Source organism: Zonotrichia leucophrys, chromosome 20 (assembly GCF_028769735.1).
Source record: "Zonotrichia leucophrys gambelii isolate GWCS_2022_RI chromosome 20, RI_Zleu_2.0, whole genome shotgun sequence".
NCBI lineage: Eukaryota > Metazoa > Chordata > Aves > Passeriformes > Passerellidae > Zonotrichia > Zonotrichia leucophrys.
The window spans coordinates 11,934,802-11,953,225 of record NC_088189.1 but is presented as its reverse complement, the minus strand read 5'-3'; the positions used below and the strand labels follow the sequence as shown (position 1 = coordinate 11,953,225).

Here is an 18,424-nt window from a genome sequence, read left to right as displayed (position 1 = left end):
AGCTCCCAATGCTGTGACGGCCTTCAGAGCGTGAACGTGGATTTTGTATCCCTGTGGCCTGATGCTGGCTCGGCCCAGAACTCCCTGTGGCCAAAGGTTTCCTGCCTGCTTTGGTGGCATTGCTGCAAGGGCTGCTACTGTCAGACCCCCTCTCTGCTGGTGACAGCTTTGCTCTTGGGGACACCGGTCTGCAGCAGCCCAGGAACACGAGCAGTGCCCAGTTCCAGGAGTGGCATCAGTGGAACCCCCTGTGCACAGGGACCCCCAGCCCCAGGTGTCCATGCCAGCACCCCCAGGGACCTCCAACCCCAGGAACCCAGAGAAAGTGGAAACCACAACTCTGCAAATGCTGCTTGTGCCCAAAGAAAATGCAAAGAGAGCTGTGACAAACAAGGACAATGTATTTACAGAAGAGCAGCAAAACCAACAAACTTATTTACATGATAAGAATCATTATAACAACAACAATCCATAGAACGTATTTACAGAAGGGTCTAAGAAAACCCAGTCTTCAAAATGTATTTACATAAGACCCAATGAAATAACAACCTGTGAAATATATTTACAGAAAGTTCAATGAAAAATATTCATAACACATTTATCAAAGAACAGCCTATAAAACATATGTACAAAACGAAGATTTCCACAGCCAGCATCTCTGTCAGTTCTGGAAGAGAGGGAAGCAGCACAGGACCCTTCCAGCCCGGCCCTGAGGGCTGTTCCCTGTGCCCCCAGGCTGGCACACATTGGCACAGCAGCACTCTGCTGCCAGCACTGAGCCCAGCTGGGCTGGAGCCGGGCCCCAGGTGCTGGGACGGGGCTGGTGTGGCCCAGAGCAAGCACAGGACAGGCTGGGGTGGTGTTTGTGCCACCACAATCCAGAGCCCCTGGGCGCCATGTCACTGTGCCACCCAGCCCAGCCCCAGCCTGGCAGCAGGGAACCCACCCTGCCTGTGGGTGACAGGGCCAACACCTGCCTGTCCGGCTGTGGGGCTCCATCTTCATCCCAGGATCATGGGCTCTTCCTCATCTTCCTCATCGACCTCCATGTCCTCCATTCTTCCTCCATATCAACCTCCAGCTCCTCAACAAACTCTTCAACATACATCTCCATCATTTCTTCATATATCCACTTCCATCTCCTCCTCTCCACCTGTCAGGCTGCAGCAGGAAGCCAAACCTCACAGTGGGGTCTCTGTTCCACACCAGTACCACTTTGCTCCAGCCTGCCCAGGCAGTCAGGGGTGCCCCCCTCCCTGGAATGGCACTGCACCTTCACTGGGACAGCAGTGCACATCCTGCAGGGAAAATCCAGACAGCAGGAACAGCTCAGAACTGATGGACATACCAGGGAGCAGGTGACAAGTGACCACTGGCAGCAGGTGAAGGGTGTGCTGTGCTCGTCTCCAGCTCCTGGCTTCCAGTGCCATCTGGGAGCTGTGGTATCACCAGAATTCCAGGGCTGCTCTGCACTGGTGGATAAAGATTGTAAAATGATCAAATCCTTGAATGATTACACTTGGAAGGACCCTAAAGATCATCCCATTCCAACCTGAGCAACCTCCCAGCAGCCCAGGTTGCTCAGGGCCCATGGAACCTGGCCTTGAATGTTCCCAGGGATGGGGCATCCACAGCCTTTCTGCACAGCCTGTGCCCGAGCCCAACACCCTCACAGTGAACAATTTCCTCCCAGCATCACATCTAAACCTACTCTCTTTCAGTTTGATCCCATTCCCCTTGTCCTGTCACCACAGTTCCTGACAGAGTCCCCCCACACTTCCCTGTAGCTCCTTCACACTCTGGGAAGGTGCTGGGAGGTCTCCACACAACCTTCTCTCCTCCAGCCTCAACAGCCCCAGCTCTCTCAGCCTTTCCCCATGGGGAAGTTCCCCTCAGGAACTTTGTGGCCTCCTCTGGAGCTTCAACAGCTTCTTCTGTTCTCCTGTTGGAGCCCCAGAGCTGCAGGCAGCCCCACAGGCACAGAGAGAGGAGCAGAGAGGCAGGGTCCCCTCGCTGCCCAGTGTGGGGTGAGCCTGGCACACGGGGGGTTCTGTGCCAGGGCACAGGGCTGGCCCCTGTTGGGATGCAGATGTGAGGCTGGTGTCCAGCTCTTGCTGCCTTGGCTGCACATGAGCATCACACCCCAAATCCTCACCAGCCATCCACACCTTCAGACGTTCCTAGAATCACAAACCAACTCCAGCCGTGCTGCTTTGGTTGGAGCCTCACAGTTCTGTCCTAAATGAGCTGTGAAAATGCTCAAGTCATTCTGTTAGTTCAGTGGATGCACAAATGTTTGCCTTGTGATGACAACAAATCTTGTTTCTTTTTACACTGTTGGAGGTACCAACACAAGGTTGTCCCATTTCATTACACTTATTCAGAGGGCAGACTAAGTTAGGACTCAGAGTTCCTTTGCACATTGAAATAAAAAAGTAGAAAGGACCTGCTTGGGTTTATTTGCATCTAACTTTTGCTTGCTCCTAACAGAAAATTAACCCTCTCGATTTCCCACACTGTCATTTCAAGCCCTATTGCTGGGGAATGATGTCCTGTAAGTACATGAAAGGGTTCTGAGACCTGCTCTTTCCCTGGCATCCCCAAGTGAAGAGGCCCAAGGATCCTCAGCCTTGGCTCTGTGTGACATGAGGGCAGAGAGCACAAACCCAGGGTCACAGGGCCAGAAAAACCTCAGCTTGCACTGAGGGCACCCAGAACAGTGCTGAGAACCTGGGAGCACCTCCCTGCAGGGCACATGGCCGGGACATCCCCCGGGGACACCGGGAGCACGGCACAGCTCCATGGGCACTGCAGGGCCATCAGCCCTGGGGCTGCACCGCGAACCCTCGGCCAGCCCTTCTCAGAGGCACCTGCGTGAGGAACCGGGCAAGAAACGGAAAACAGAACGATATTCCAAATTCCTTTCCCTTCCTCAGGCGGGTCCGCAGTTGCTCCGTCCTGCCTGCCTGCCGAGGGTGCATTCAGCTCCCGTGAGGGCAGCAGTGGCGGTGAAGGTATTCGCACGGAATTGCAGGATCGCTGATGTTGGAAAAAGCCTCTAACAACACTGCGCCCACCCTTCCACGGCTCTGGGCTCCCAGCAGCTCTGGCCCCGAGCAGACCCCGCACGCAGCGGGCGGATTTGACGAGCTGCAGCCCCAGCAGCCTCGTCGCCCTCATGATGTCGTGACATGGCGTCACACCGCCGTGACACAGCCCGGCGCGTGCGCGCTGCGCGCTCCCGACGCGGCTCCTCCTCCTCCCGCCCCCGCTGCGCGGCATCGCGCACGAGGGGCTCTTTCCCCACTCTGATTGGTTTATTGAGCTGCCAATCTGCATGAGGGGCGGAGCGAGGGGCGCGGCCCATCCAATCACGGGGCGGTCCGCAGCGCCCGCACCGAGCGGCCGGAGCGGGTCCGGATCCGGGCGGCGGAACCGGGGGTGCCGGGACGGACCGGGGGGTCAGTGAGGGGCTGGGACGGACAGCGGGCTCGGGGGTCAGGGACAGCGATGTGCCGAGGGCTGGGGCTCGGGGAGCGGGAACCAGGAAGCGGCCGGGGGTCGCCTGCCAGGGTCGGGGCGCGCTGACAGTATAGGGGCAGGGGGCCGGCGAGGGGACAGGGAGCGGGGTGAGAGCGAGAGCGGGAGCGGGGACAGCCGGGGGCACCGGGGCTGGGGGGCCGGGCACAGGGAGCGGGGCTCAGGGCACAGGGACTGAGGATAGTCAAGGGCCGGGCTCAGGGCACTGGGGCTGAGGATAGTCAGGGGCCGGGCTCAGGGCACAGGGGCTGGGGATAGCCGGGGCTCGGGCACAGGGCTGGGATTTGGGCTCTGGGCACGGGGGCCGGGACAGCCGGGCTCAGGGCACGGGAGCCGGGGGCCGGGGACAGCCTGGCCCGGCTCAGGCTGCGGGCCGGGCGGTGACGCCGTGCTGTGCCCGCAGCGCTGCCATGGCCGCGGCCTGGCAGGACGTGGTGCGGGACGCGGCGGCCGTGCGGGAGGCGGCGGCGGTGGCGGTGGACGCGGCGCTGCTGGCGGGGGTGCTGATGCGGACCGGGGAGCAGCCCAACGCCTCGGATGTGAGTGCACAGCGCGGGGAGGAGCCGCTCCGTGCCGGGGGTCCTGAGCCCTTGGCAAGGAGCGGCTCCCCAAGGGACAGCCTTCCCTGGGGTGCAGCTCACAGCCCATCCCAATGATGAGCACAGCTCCCAAGGGACAGCCCTGCCATACAGATTCCCTTTTCCAAGGAGAGGGATAGATCTGGGAAGGTTTAGGAAGCTGCCTGTTGTAGTGCTGGGAGTTATTCCCTTTCCCAGCCTCTCACCACCCATATGAACCTTTGAACCAGAGGAGAGTCTCATGGAGGGGCCTCTTTTGGCATGTTCCCAGCTACAGTCAGCCTTTGTCCCATAACTGGGGTGAGGTGACAGGGGTGGAGATGGCTGATGTGTGGATTTTGCCTCTGAGCAATCCCTGGTGGATGGCTGGGCTGGGAGGGCTCAGCCTGTTGGAGCAGAATGCCATGAGGGGTCTCGGAGGAAGAAGTGCCCCTGTGCAGGAGGGGTGGGGCACCATTGGGGAGGGGTCCCTGAGGAGCCTGGGGACAAGCAGGCAGCTGGCAGGGGTACAAGGAGGGAGGTGTTCACCAAAGCACTGCTACTTGATATCAGATCAGGGCTCTGAGTGATCTCAAAGGATGAGGGAGCCTGGGAGGAGAGGCCAAACACACTGCCAGTGTCCCTTGTTCCATGTAAAAATCCAGGTGAATTGGAAACTTGTCTGTGGTGTAATATATGGGCTGTGAGTATGACCCTGTGCATGTAGGATGAGCAGGGCTCTGGAGCAGGGATCAAAGGAAGTAAGAACCAAACAGCCAGAACCCAGGACTGACAAATTAACTTTTTGTCTGCCCCTGAGAAGTTCTGGAGGCAGTGCTGTCCAGTTCAGGGGGAGGCAGTCAGCCCAGCCCCCCTGCGGGTGGTTCATAAAGCAGAACCCTCAGAAGTGAGCAACCAGCAGGGTTGAGGCCATCCATATGTCTGCCCTGCAGGGCTGGGGGTGCCCTCAGCCTTCAGACAAGCAGAGGAAGCCCCTCCTTAGCCCCTGTTGAGCTGCCCAGACCTGAGTGCTGTGCTGCATCCCTGCCTGCAGGTGGTGAATTATGCCCCCTTCACGCTGCTCCCATCTGCAGTGCCACGGGCCTTGTTTGAACAAGCCTACGCTGTCCAGCAGGATTTTAACCTGCTGGTGGATGCTGTCAGTCAAAACCGAGAATTCCTGGAGCAAACTCTGGCCAGGTAATGTTTTTGCATGTTGCATTTTAATGAAATATTTTCAATGTAAATCTTATCACCCTTGTGACATCTCTGTCTTTCTGAGGTTTTCTTGGGCCCCAGAAAATGGCACATCTGGCCAAGACTGATTCCCTGCTATCATCTTCAACTTTGCCGCTTTTTCAGGCTTATAAATTCATACTTGTGGGCTTTTGAGCCCCTGAGCCTTAAATGCAAACCACTGGAGTCTTTGAGTCCTGGTTTTAGGACTTTTTTAGTCTTATTCTGCATCTGCCTGTGTCTGTTCAGTACCCACCAGCTGTGCTGCAGCAGTGATGAAAAGGAGGTGTCTGTTCTGTTTCCACACCCTCCCTCATTCACCCCTGTGCCCTCTTTCCCAGCCACAAGCTCTGGCTGCAGGAGAATTGCCCAGCTCTGGCTCCTGGGTGCTGCTGAGTTTATCTGTGGCTGTTGCATTTTGTCACTCGTGATTGTGGGGCTGATGCTTGCACAAATCCCTCTTCCCTTCCCACTGCCTGTTCTGTGCTGCCTGTGCATGTTCTGCTGCCTCTGGCACTGGGACAGAGCAGAGGAGGCTGTTTTCCAGCATCCTTTTGTTCTGTTAAATCCTCACCCTTTGGAGCTGTTCCAGAGCTGGCTGCAGCCAGAGCCTCTGGGGACATGTTTGTACCTGTGCCTAAAGAATGCAGCACCTGGAGCTTGTGTGTGCTCAGGTGCCTGCCCGTGCCAGGGCAGCTCCCTGGAGGTGCTGCTCAGGATTTGGGGCCCTGAGGAAAAGCCAGATCTGCTCTAGCAGGGCCACAGTGTGTGGGGTTTGGAGCCTGACAGGACAGGGAATTGGATGAAGCTTCTCTGAACTGTGTGTGCAGGCCCAGAGAGACCTGTGCTTTGTGCCTGAACCTGCAGAATTCTGTCCCATCTCTGCCCTGCCAGTGAGTCACCTCTGCACAGGAGGGCCTTTTGTGGAGAAGCTGTGCTTGGCAGGCTGGGTTTGTGTTGCGGTTTTGCACATTCATGGGGAGGTGTTTCACAGTGCTACAGCACTTGGCTGAGCCCCAGTTCAAACCCAAGAGATCCCCAGAGGACATGGTTCTGCTCTTTGTGCTGGAGAATGCCCCTGCTAAGGGCTTTTTCTGCAGAATAATTAATTTTCTTGTCCCTCTGTGGCAGCTGCAGGGGGCTGACGTGGTCTGTGTTTCTCTCTAGCACCATCAAGGTCGACGACTTCACAGCTCGGCTCTTCAGGATCTACAAGCAGGTTTTGGAGGAAGGCCTGGCTCAGGTACCTGGGCAGGGGATCCCCGTGGTCTGTGCCCCTTGGCATTGTGCTGGGGGTGCCTGGGCTCTGCCTTGGCACTGTGGCCTCTGAGCTGTGCCAGGCTGGTCACTCCCTGCTCTGCAATGTCTTGTCACAGTGCTGAGCTCAGGACCTTGCCCTGTTGAGCAGCTGAGCTCTTTGGTTGGTGCTGCTGGAAACAGCCTGGCTGGAGAGGGAGGAGTTGATGGGGTTTGTCCTCTGGGAGCCTCAGGGTGTGCAGGGATGTGTGTCCTGTTGGGACCTGCACTGGCCAGGCCACCCTGCAGAATCTCCTTTACTCTCAGGAGTGTTGGGAGCTCCTCTGGAGCTCTGAGAGGGCTGTGGGCAGGGAGCAGAGCACCCAGGTGTGTGACCTGCATGGTTTGTATCAAACTGAGGATGACAGGACAAGAGGGAATGGCTTCAAACTGACATTGAACAGGTTTAGATGAGATATTAGGAAATTTACTGTGCAGGTGGTGAGGTGCTGGCACAGGTTGCCCAGAGAAGCTGTGGCTGTCCCACCCCTGAAAATACTCAACTCCAGGTTGGACAGGGCTTGGAGCAAGTGGAAGGTGTCTAGTGGAAGGTGTCCCTGCCAGCTGCAGGGGCTGGGGTGAGATGGTCTTCAAAGTTCCTTCCAACCCAAACCTTTCTGGGATTCTCTGGATCTGCTCTGGGAGGATTCTGAAGCAAGGCCAGCAAAGGATTTGCAGTTAAAGGCCACAGGAGACCCCAGCTGCCCTCCCTGTGTTGCAGAATGTGTTTTTGGGCATCAACCGCTCGGATTACATGTTTGACTGTGGGCTGGAAGGCGCAGCAGCTCTGAGGCAGATAGAAATAAACACCATTGCTGCCAGCTTTGGGGGGCTCACCTCCCGCACTGCTGATGTCCACAGGTAAGGAGCACCTCCCCCTGCATGGCCCCTGTGCTCTCCAGGCTGCTCCTGGCTCCAGCTGGGCACAGACATGGCACTTACAGCTTTGTGTTCCACAGGTTGGTGTTGAAAGTGCTGGGAAAGAGTGAGGAGGCATCACAGCTGCTGCCCAACAACCCAGCCAAGGGGCTGGCCTTGGGAATTGCCAAAGCTTGGGAGCTCTATGGATCCCAAAGGTAAGGAGCAGTGCAGGGAGCCTGAATCATGAGGAAAGTGTCAGCAGTGGAGTGATCTAAAGGGGAGATAGGGAGCCTGAGGAGTCAAACACACTGCAGTGTTGATTTTCATGTAAGATCGGACAGCTAGGAGGAGTGGAGTGTTATGGTTTAATGATGTCTGGTATCAACTGCAGGCTGTGGTGATGTTTCTGGTAGAGGATGTCCAGAGGAATATTTTTGATCAGCGTTGTGTAGAAAATGAACTTTGGAACAGGTAAAGTTTGAATTTTCCTGGGATGGGAAAGGAAGGAGGTTATGGTTCAGTTTCTGATATGGAAAGCTGAGCATACAGCTGGCAGATCTTAGGAAGTGTAGGATGGGTTCCTAAACAGGGAATTTTTTTGGGATAGGTGAAGTTTGAATTTTCCTGCAATGGGAAAGGAAGGAGGTGATGGTTCAGCTTCTGATATGGAAAGCTGAGCAAGCAGCTGGCCGATCGTAGGAAACATAGAATGGGTTCCTAAACAGGGAGTTTTGGGGATTTGTAGGATTTCTCTGGCTCCATAGCACAAAGCTTAGGCTGTTTGTGAAGGAACCTATAGATGCATGAATTCCACCCCTGACCTGCAGCTCAGGTGCCTGTGGGCAGCCTGGTGACTGTGGCCCTGCTCCTGCAGGAACATCCGCGTGCTGAGGAGGCGCTTCCGGGACGTGTTTGAGCAGGGCTCCCTGGATGCCAGCAGGAGGCTGTATATGTGAGTATGAGCCAAGGTGCGCACTCCTGCCAGCTCCTGGGCACGTGGGGCAGCCAGGGGGAGCCTGCAGCCAAGGCTGGCTGGAAGAAATGGCTGAGGAAACAGTTCTCTTCCATGCTCCAGGCTGCTGCTTCCTCCTGGAGCTGAGATGGCTTTGTGTTCACAGTGGTGAGATTTTGCAGATACACATCAGTGCCTTACAGTTGCAGTCATAACCTCCCTCCTTCAGCCTTCATTGCTCTGGGGGATCTTTACCTCCTGCACAAAGGTCTGCTCTGAGCAGCCCTGGCTGTTTGAGAGCTCCCACAGAGCCATTTCCTGTTCACTGTTCACGTGCTGCTCTGCCAGAGCTGGGCTGGGTTTTTAGTGCAGGAGAGGAAGCATTCCATGTCCTCTGGGGATCTCTTGGGTTTGAACTCTCTGTGTCTTGCCTGCTCCCTGTGGAGACCAGGATGGGAGGATCACAGACTCCCAGCTGGTCCCAAGTGTGACGTTTGTCCCATTTCCAGGTAATGTGCTGGGAGCTGTAAGAACCCAAGGGAAGGGACTCCTATGAGCTGGACTATGAACCTAAGGGAACGTGTAGTTTCATGGCAATGATTTTTTTGTAGTCAGGCTGATTTCTCGACCTTTGGGCTCTGTGCTGTGTTTAATTAGTGAATGTATTGTCATGGCTGGTAGTTGAGGGGAAAGTGTATCCCTTGTTCTTCCTCCTGAGCATCCCCCCTGTCACTGCTGGGTATCTCCTGTCTGCCTGAGGCAGTTCCCAGAGCAAGTGCACAGTTTTGATGCCTGAGCTTGGGCATGTGGTGCCACAGCTGTGCTGCCAGCCCAGCCCTGGCAGGCTGGTTTGGTGCCTCTCAGGTTGTTGAGTTGATGTCCTACCTTGAATTGCCACAGAAGAACTTCGTTCCTTCCAGCTTCAAGAATCACAGAGCTGTTAAGGCTGGAAAAGACCCCTGAGATCGAGTCCAGGCTGTGACCCAGCACCACTGAACACATCCCCAAGTGCCACAACCTCACATTTCAGGTCCCTCCACTACCCTGAGCCACCTGTCCTAGTGCTTGAGCACCTTTTCAGTGAAGAGATTTTCCCTAATCTCCAGTCTAAACCTCCCGAGGGCGTTTCCTTCTGTCCTGTCCCTGTTCCCTGGGAGCACAGCCCGGCCCCACCCTGGCTGTCCCCTCCTGTCAGGAGTTGTGCAGAGCCACAAGGGCCCCCCTGAGCCTCCTTTTCTCCAAGCTGAGACCCCAGGCCAGCATGGGGTAAAAGCTGTTAAAAATGAGGTGCAGAGCTGGGTGTCAGAATTATTGAGCCCTTGGTTAGAGCAGAGGCTGGGTGTCAGCTCTCTGTGCCTTGGGACAGGCTGAGCTGTGGTTCAGTGGAGAGGAGCCAGGACTTGCTGTGGCAGAGCCAGGCAGGAGCAGGAGGGCCAGGGGAGAAAGGGCAGGGGGCTGTGATCCCCCCTTGGTGCTGGGGCCTGGCTCTGTGAGCACTTCTGCTTTCCATTGCAGGGACGGCCAGGAGGTGGCAGTGGTGTATTACAGAGAGGGCTACGTGCCCCAGGTCTACGATGAGCAGGTCAGTACCCACCGCCCTGCCCCAGAAACCACAGCTGGGCACTGCCCAGGCAGCTCCAAAGAACCCCAGGGGCAGCTGCCCTCTGTGGGATGGGGTCAGTCCTGCCTGGTGGGGCTGAGAGCATTGGGAGGCTCCAGAGAGCAGGTGGGTGACCCTGCAGTAAGAAAAATGGGTGGCTTTCTTCTCCAGGGGGTCATCCTTTAGTGCAGCCCTGAATTGTTTCTGTACAGTAGGGGTTAACAGGTATGTGTACAGGTATGTTCTGTACAACAGGGGGTAACAGGTATAACTTACTTAAACGTTTCAGACTTGCTCTACAGATCACTCTGTGCTCTCCTAGCATGATCAGGCTGCAGGTAATAATAGCACAGAGCAGATCTGGCTGTTGTCTCGAGGTGGCAGCACTGGACCAGCTGGGGAAGGTGCTCACAGTGGATTGATTTAACTGTGCCACCCAGAGGTGGCGGGAAATTCATGCCTGCTTTTCTCTGGAGTGCTACTCCCACCCCCTGTCCCTGCCAGCAGGCAGGGAGGAGACAAACCATATGTTGAGAACTGCACAGAAAAGAGCAGAGCAAACCTTTTGTGTGTTGTTTTCCCTCCTGGCACGGCTGCTCCCGCTCTGCCTCAGAACTGGGAGGCGCGGCTGCTGCTGGAGCGCTCGCGGGCAGTGAAGTGCCCCGACATTGCCACGCAGCTGGCGGGCACCAAGAAGGTGCAGCAGGAGCTCAGCAGGCAGGGGACGCTGGAGAAGCTGCTGCCAGGCCACCCCGAGGCCATTGCTCGGATCAGAGCCACCTTTGCAGGACTCTACTCCCTGGATGAGGTGAGTGGCAGCGGGCTGGAGCAGGGAGGGGCATGCACTGCTGTGCTCTTAGCAGAGCCCTCTCTTCTTCTCAAGCAGTGGGCCTTGGGGAATTTGTTGGTGCCTCTGCTCAGAGGGATCTGCTGAAGAGCCCCTGCTGCTCCCTGATGTTTTGCTGTTCACAGAATCATTTAGGTTGGAAAAGCCCTCCAAGATCAGAGTCCAACCTTTGCCCAAACACCACATTATCAACTAGACCATGGCACTGAGTGCCACATTCCATCATTCCTTGAACACCTCTGTCACAGACGTATTTTATGAAAAACCCTTTTGCTAGGATTTTTTCTCCTGACAAGCTGAGAGGCCTCAGAAATGAAATGTCAGCAATGATTATCTGCTGCTGTGGAATGCAACAGGTGCATCTGTGATTGGTCCATGTTGGTTGTTTCTAATTCATGGCCAATCACAGCCCAGCTGGCTCAGACTCTCTGAGAGTCATGAGTTTTTGTTGTCATTCCTTTCTATTCCTTTCAAGCCTTCTGATAAAATCCTTTCTTCTATTCTTTTAGCATAGTTTTAATATATCAGTTTTTTAATATAATATATATCTCTTTTAATATAATATATACCATATATATATTAAAAGAAAATGATATATTATGAAAATAATAAATCAGCCTTCTGAAAAATGGAGTCAAAATTCTCATCTCTTACCTCATCCTGGGACCCCTGTGAACACAACCACACACCTCCAGAGGTGGTGACTCCATCCAACTCATTCCCATGTCAAACCACCCTGTCCATGAAGAAATGACTCCTGGTGTCCACCTGTTTCCATCCTTTCCTGCCAGGGTGAAGAAGGTGACAGAATGGCTGCCACAGCCATCGCTGACCCCGACCGCTTCGTGCTGAAGCCTCAGCGTGAAGGTGGAGGTATGAGCTGGGCTCTGGAGGTGTGGGCTGGGCTCTGGGGGTCTGAGCTGGGCTCTGGAGGTGTGGGCTGGGCCTGTGGGGGTTTCCATTGTGGTTTGTGCTGTGTTTGGGACAGGAAGGAGCTCTGTGCCAGCTCCTGGTCTTGTGCTGAAGGATAAATGGTGGCTTGTGGGTACTCATAGCCATGGGGGCTGGTCCTGCCACTAAGGCAGTTCTGCTCCTGGAGGAGCTGCCAAGGCCCTGGTGCTGGGTGTGGGAGCCCAGGCAGCACCTGGGGAGACAAAGGCTGGGTTATTTGGGCTGCCAGGGCCACAGAGCTGGGACCAGGGGATTCTGCTGTCCTGGAAGGGTTTGATGTGCTGCTTTTGTTTGCCAGGGAACAACCTCTATGGTGAAGAGCTCAGGGAGGTTCTGGAGAAGGTCAAAGACAGCCCTGAGAGAACTTCTTACATCTTGATGGATAAGATCAAACCCCAGCCAGCACTGAATTACCTGCTGAGGGCTCACAGCCCCCTCCAAGTGTCAGAGTGCATCTCTGAGCTCGGGATCTTTGGTGTCTATGTCAGGTGAGCAGTGTGCTTGTGTTCCAGGGCAGTTCCCTGCTCCTGACATGGAGCAGGAGCATTTTGCCCCCTGTGCAGCCCAAGCACAGCCACAGCACAGATGTCTGGGGACGTGCAGGTGCAGGGGACAGATATGACCATTCAGTCTGTGCCCCTGGAGCAGCTCTGAGCACGTGAGCTACTGCTCTGAACCTGCTGCCAAACGAGCTGTTAGAAAACCACAGGGCTGGTGCTGGCAGTCAGTGGTGCAATGGGATCCTGGGGTCCATGTGTCCCATCCCTGATTTCTGGGAGCATTTCTTGGGTTCTGAATGAAGCCCCATGTGTGGTTTTTCTGAAGCCCTGGTGGTGTCTGAAATACCTGATGGCCTAATGCCTGTTCAACTCTAATAAGAGCTGGTTTTGTAACCCTCTTAGGCCACGTTTCCATAGGGTATAAATGAAAGTCCATTGCACACAGTTTAGGGAACAAAGGTGCTCTGGCAGCATTCAGCCCCTGGCAGTGCCCATGGCAGAGTGGCCAGTGCAGCCACCACTGCAAGGCTCCCACATTAGCCCTGGGGGCTCTGCCCTGCCCTGTATGCCTGACAGGGACAGTGCATCCTGCTGCTCCACAGAACTGCCAGGAGCTCTGTGCTGTGCAGGGGCTCAGTGCTGTGCTCTGCAGTGTCAGTGTCCCTGTCTCTGTGCTCAGTGTCCCTGTCTCTGTGCTCAGTGTCCCTGTCTCTGTGCTCAGTGTCCCTGTCTCTGTGCTCGGTGTCCCTCTCTGTGCTCGGTGTCCCTCTCTCTGTGCTCGGTGTCCCTGTCTCTGTGCTCAGTGTCCCTCTCTCTGTGCTCAGTGTCCTCTCTGTGCTCAGTGTCCCTGTCTGTGCTCAGTGTCCCTCTCTGTGCTCAGTGTCCCTGTCTCTGTGCTCAGTGTCCCTCTCTGTGCTCAGTGTCCCTCTCTGTGCTCAGTGTCCCTCTCTGTGCTGTGTCCCTCTCTCTGTGCTCAGTGTCCCTGTCTCTGTGCTCAGTGTCCCTCTCTGTGCTCAGTGTCCCTCTCTCTGTGCTCGGTGTCCCTGTCTCTGTGCTCAGTGTCCCTCTCTCTGTGCTCAGTGTCCCTGTCTGTGCTCAGTGTCCCTGTCTCTGTGCTCAGTGTCCCTGTCTGTGCTCAGTGTCCCTGTCTGTGCTCAGTGTCCCTGTCTCTGTGCTCGGTGTCCCTCTCTCTGTGCTCAGTGTCCCTCTCTGTGCTCAGTGTCTCTGTGCTCAGTGTCCCTCTCTGTGCTCAGTGTCCCTCTCTGTGCTCAGTGTCCCTGTCTGTGCTCGGTGTCCCTGTCTCTGTGCTCAGTGTCCCTGTCTGTGCTCAGTGTCCCTGTCTCTGTGCTCGGTGTCCCTGTCTCTGTGCTCGGTGTCCCTGTCTCTGTGCTCAGTGTCCCTGTCTGTGCTCAGTGTCCCTCTCTGTGCTCGGTGTCCCTCTCTGTGCTCAGTGTCCCTGTCTCTGTGCTCAGTGTCCCTCTCTGTGCTCAGTGTCCCTGTCTGTGCTCAGTGTCCCTCTCTGTGCTCAGTGTCCCTGTCTCTGTGCTCGGTGTCCCTGTCTCTGTGCTCAGTGTCCCTGTCTCTGTGCTCAGTGTCCCTGTCTGTGCTCAGTGTCCCTCTCTCTGCAGGCAGGGCAGGGAGCTGCTGCTGAACGAGGCCGCCGGGCACCTGCTGCGCACCAAGGCCATCGAGCACGCGGACGGCGGCGTGGCAGCCGGGGTGGCCGTGCTGGACACGCCGTTCCTGGTGTGAGGAGCCACAGCCCCACCCTCCTTCTCTGCTGCCTCAAGAGCTGATCTGCCCCAGGGCTTCCTCCTTAGGGTGCTTGCCACGCTTTGGCTGCTGGAGGCTGTGAGGAGGGACTGTGTGATGCAGCTGCTCAGAGGTGGTTCCCCCTCCAGGAAAGATTCCCTTGCTCTGCCTGCTCAGGGGCCCTGCCCTGGGCACAGCCCAGCTGTGACTCCCAGCACTGCAGGGTTCTGGGGGCAGGGGGATGCAGAGCAAAGGGTCAAGGTGCCATACAGGCCTTTGTGCTGCTCTCACTTCTGAGCTCCTTATGCTGTTTCTGGAGACATACACAGCCTAAGGAATGAGAGGAGAAAGGTGGATGGGCAAGGATCAGCCTTTATGTGCCTCAGTGCTCTCCAGCTTAAAGAGGAGAGCCCAGCTCCACTCCCCATGGCCCCTCCAGCCCTCCTTCCCATGCTGCTGCTGTCCTGATTTCTGTTTTCCCCTGTGCCTGAGGATCCTCAGGGTTCCTGCACCAGGCACAGCTGCCCTGGGTAATTTGCCCAAGGGCCTTTTGCTTTTGCTTTGCCCAACTCTTGTTTTATTGGACTGGGTGCCTCTGTGCCACACAGGGCAGGCAGCAGTGCAGGGTCCAGGGCTGGCTCCTGCTGCATCCTGCAGCCCTGTCCAACTGATCTCCAAGAATCCCTCAGAGATGGAGGCAGCTCCCAAGGCAGCAGAGAATTGGAGCCTTGTGTGTGTTGGTAAATCCCAAAGCACCCTGGGTTTGGGCCAGTGCATCCCACTGCAAATCAAACCCTGAGCATCCTCTTGTCAGGGAGCCCCAGCCTTGGGAATGCTCCTGCTGAGCCTGGGAGCTCTGTGGTGAGGAAGGAATTGCAGGGGAGGCTGGGCAGCTCAGCCCCAGCTCCCAGCACCTTACTGTGGGACCAGCACCAGCAGAGGGGAGATGTGGCTCCCTCCAGGTTTTATGGATCAGTGGGAACAGCACAGCAGTGGAGCAGTGTGGGCTCTCCTGCTTAAGGTCTTCTGCCTCTTCCTCCAGCCCCTTCTCCTCCTCAGCCCTAAAAGCTGCACCTTTCTGGCAGCAAAGAGCTCAGGCAGCCTCAGCCCAGCCCTGTCAGTAACACAGAACCAGCAGAGGCAGAATCCCTGCAGAATGGGATGTGCTGAGTGGCAGAACCAGCACAAAAGCAGAATCCCTGCAGAGAGGATGTGCTGAGTGACAGAAGCAGCACAAAGGCAGAATTCCTGCAGCCGGGGTGTGCTGAGTGCCAGCCCTGCTGGCTCTTTGCTGCTGCAGCATCAATCACCAATTGGTCACCTGGGAAACTGCTCCATTCTCCAAGTGTGACTGAAACTGGGCTTCCTGGGTGTTTTGTTGGGGGATTGATTACCCCAAGCCAGAGATTAAAAGGAATGTGCAATCTGACTGCTGTCTGTGCATTTGTCCAAGCCCAGGGGCGCACCTGGCCAGGTGTGCAGAGATCCATGGCTGTGCCTGGAAGGGGAGTGGGCCTGGGGTGGAGGTGAGGCAGCCCTGAGCTGTGCTGGCAGCCCTGAGCCTCCTCAAGGTGGAACCAGTGATGCATGAGGGGGTTGGTGACGTGTGTGTGTCACACCCTCTTGTGTTTTCCACAAGCCTTGGAGCAGCACTGGCTGGAGAGCAGGGAGAAACTGAGGCACAGGATGGAGCCAGCACTGCCAGCCACAGTAAATCCCAGTCCATGGAAAAACATCACTGGCAGGAACCTGCCCTTCCCCATCCCAAAAGCCAGTCCTGGTTTCTGAGCACTGAGCACCCTGGACTCAGCAGCACACAAGCACCTCCCACCCACACCAAGCCTGTTTCCATTTTGTTTTCTTGAATTTTATTCAATTTTGCATTAAATTCTCGCTGTTTTCCAGCCAAAATTACATAGCTAACAAAGAGTAACAGGAGGAACGATGATGTAGGAATCCTTGTCACCAAGGTGGCACAATCCAGTGGTACAGAGCTGTGGGGGCACATGGGCACAGGCAGGCACCGAGGTTACAGGTGACACAGGTGCTGTGCCAGTGAGAGCAGCAGGTGACAAGTGAGATTTGGGACTTGGCCAACAGCCCAGAGGAGCACCCCAACAGCTGCCCTGAGCGCCCTGAGGCAGCTGCTCCTCCTTTCCAGCCCCAAGTCAGCTCAGGCTGCAGGTAATCCCAGGCCACTGGCACTCCCCAAAACAGCTGTAGCAGCAAGTGTTAAAGCCCAGTTCTCCTTTGGTTTAAGTGCAAAATCAAAGAGTTCACATGCAGGTTTCACAGAGACATTGCAAAGGAGGGATGAGCCCCAGCTCAGCCCTGGCTGGAGTTCAAGGTCCTTCACTGGAGGAAGGATGGCTTTGGCAGGACCCTGGTGGTGGTCAAGGCTCTTGGGGAAAAGGGTTGTGGGCCTGTAACTCTCATCATCCTTAAGTCAGGTCAGATTTAAGCAAACACTGACTTGAAACATCTCCCACCATTTTTCTTGATGAGGAGATGAGCAGGACTCCCACAGCCCTGCCTGCCTTGGTTTCTCTGCTGTGGCAGTGCTCATGGTGCCATGGGAAAGGTGCCTCTGCCTGGCTCCATTTCCTCTCCATCCTCCCCCAGGACACAAGAGGAGCATTCAGCTGCTCCAGCTCTGCTTCAGCTCTGAGCTGGTGCAGCAGGGTTGGAGAAACTGGGGCTCCATGGAAATGTCACACCAAGGCTTTTCCCTTCCAGTGGTGTCCATGACCAGTGAAAGACCCTGGGCTGGGGACAATGCACCAGCTGGCACAACACAGTGAGGAGCAGTAGATCTTGGTATCAGACTGCCCCACAAAACCTGTTTAAAGCCCAGAGCTCCCTGGAGCCTTGCCCCAGTGCCCTGGAGGCTGCAGGGAGCTGTGCTAGCAGCAGGCCAGTGGATGCAGGATGAGCCCAGCCCTGCAGTGATGATGTGGCTGCTGCAGTGCTCCCGCAGCTCTCCAAGCACAAAAGGAAGCTCAGCTGCTCTGTGGGCAGTGGTGGATGCCCCTCCCAGGCCTGCCTGCATTGAGTAACTCCAGCATCACTTCCCCTGCAAGCCCCAAAGCTCCTTCCCACTGTGCACAAGGTGCCAGGGCCCCTCCAGACAGAAAGTAAGTTAACACCCTCTCCCCAACCCCCCAAAATTAAATTAAAACCAAGAACGAGGTGCTGAAAAAGGAGGAGGATGAGTCCCTCTGTGCACCAGGCTGACCCTCAGATGTGTGACATCCATCTGGAACATGACAGACACCTCACCCAGGGCATGGACACAGCCTCTCCAGAGCCAGACTCTCCTCATTTCTACCATTGGTGCATTTAATTCAACAGCTGAAGGTTTCCTTCCTGGGCAGGCAGTGGCTGTTGGAGGGACCTGCCCATCAGATGCCACTGCCACTGTCCTACTGAGCAGGAACAGGTCCTGCTGCTCCTGCAGGAACAGTGTCACATCTGCTGTTGAAAAGCTGTGTGATGACGCCCGGGTCTGCCAAGGTGGAGATGTCTCCCAGCTCGTGGTCATCTTTGGCAATCTTCCTCAATATGCGTCTGGTGATCTTTCCTGTAATGACAGCCAAGAAAGGGAAGCAGGAGTCAGAATCCCAGGATGGTCTGGGTTGGAAGAGACCTTAAAGATATCTCTTTCCAACCCCCTGCCGTGGGCAGGAACAGCTTTCACTGTCCCAGGCCCCATCCAACCTGGCCTTGGACACTTACAGAGATCCAGGGGCAGCCACAGCTGCTCTGGGCACCCTGTGCCAGGCCTGCCCACCCTCACAGGGAACAATTCCTTCCATATGTCTATTTAATCTACACCTGCCTTCCACCAGTTTAAAACCATCACCTCTTGTCCTTCATTATCTGTCTATATAAAAAGTCCCTCTCCCCAGGAGTCAGGATCTCTTCAGCATCCTTAGCAGAAGAGGGAAGTACCAGACCTGCACATCCTGCTCACCCTGAGCTTGTACCTCCCCCTAATCTCCCTCTCTGGACCAGCAGAGCAGGGCTGCTCAACTTCCACTGGCAGGAGCTGTCCAGTCCTGCCCTGGAACTCACCTGAGCGCGTTTTGGGCAGGCTGGGGGCGTACTGGATGTAATCAGGTGTTGCTATGGGCCCAATTTTGTCTCTGACTGCAAAAAAAGGAGAGATTTTCATTGCAGGGCTGAGGAGAAGCCACACATCCTTTCCATGATAAAAGGACAGAAGGGTAAGACACAGAGCCCAGCTCCTGGGACACTTGGCAGGGCAATGCCAACAGGGCCAGAAGCACATCTCCCCAACACTGAGAGTACTCATTTTTTCACTCCCTCCAT

At 55.9% G+C, this 18,424-nt stretch overlaps 2 protein-coding genes and 1 long non-coding RNA gene across 4 annotated transcripts in view; 1 reads left to right on the top strand and 2 right to left on the bottom strand.

Annotated features, from left to right (window-relative positions):
• Window positions 1-382: 382 nt before the first annotated feature.
• On the bottom strand, window positions 383-3,264 carry LOC135456394 (uncharacterized). Its single transcript, XR_010442525.1, has 3 exons — window positions 3,078-3,264; window positions 1,349-1,472; window positions 383-1,161 (listed from the first exon to the last, which is right to left on the bottom strand). It is a non-coding gene; the product is annotated as an uncharacterized LOC135456394 (long non-coding RNA).
• Window positions 3,265-3,390: 126 nt separating this feature from the next.
• On the top strand, window positions 3,391-15,521 carry GSS (glutathione synthetase). The gene is made up of 13 exons (XM_064730074.1): window positions 3,391-3,461; window positions 3,944-4,079; window positions 5,152-5,297; window positions 6,501-6,576; window positions 7,351-7,490; window positions 7,589-7,706; window positions 7,882-7,961; window positions 8,365-8,442; window positions 9,958-10,024; window positions 10,656-10,850; window positions 11,681-11,762; window positions 12,139-12,328; window positions 13,969-15,521. The coding sequence occupies exons 2-13, from the start codon at window positions 3,951-3,953 to the stop codon at window positions 14,090-14,092; spliced, it is 1,425 nt and encodes a 474-aa protein (XP_064586144.1). The 5' UTR covers window positions 3,391-3,461; window positions 3,944-3,950; the 3' UTR covers window positions 14,093-15,521.
• Window positions 15,522-17,410: 1,889 nt separating this feature from the next.
• Window positions 17,411-18,424, bottom strand: part of ACSS2 (acyl-CoA synthetase short chain family member 2) — a 30,017-nt gene continuing 29,003 nt past the window's right edge. For both annotated transcript variants that reach the window (XM_064729748.1, XM_064729749.1), the window contains 2 exons: window positions 18,167-18,241; window positions 17,411-17,672 (listed from right to left, as the gene is read on the bottom strand). In XM_064729748.1, coding sequence (XP_064585818.1) covers window positions 17,515-17,672; window positions 18,167-18,241 — 233 coding nt within the window. In that variant the 3' untranslated portion in view covers window positions 17,411-17,514. The remainder of the gene's footprint in view (window positions 17,673-18,166; window positions 18,242-18,424) is intronic.

What these genes read in the sequence shown, in the direction of transcription:
- GSS (XM_064730074.1), top strand. Translation starts at nt 3,951, where the DNA reads ATGGCCGCGGCCTGGCAGGACGTGGTGCGGGACGCGGCGGCCGTGCGG. An exon ending in TGGAGGAAGGCCTGGCTCAG is followed by an intron (nt 6,577 to 7,350) that starts GTACCTGGGCAG and finishes CCTGTGTTGCAG; the next exon opens with AATGTGTTTTTGGGCATCAA. An exon ending in GAAAATGAACTTTGGAACAG is followed by an intron (nt 7,962 to 8,364) that starts GTAAAGTTTGAA and finishes CTGCTCCTGCAG; the next exon opens with GAACATCCGCGTGCTGAGGA.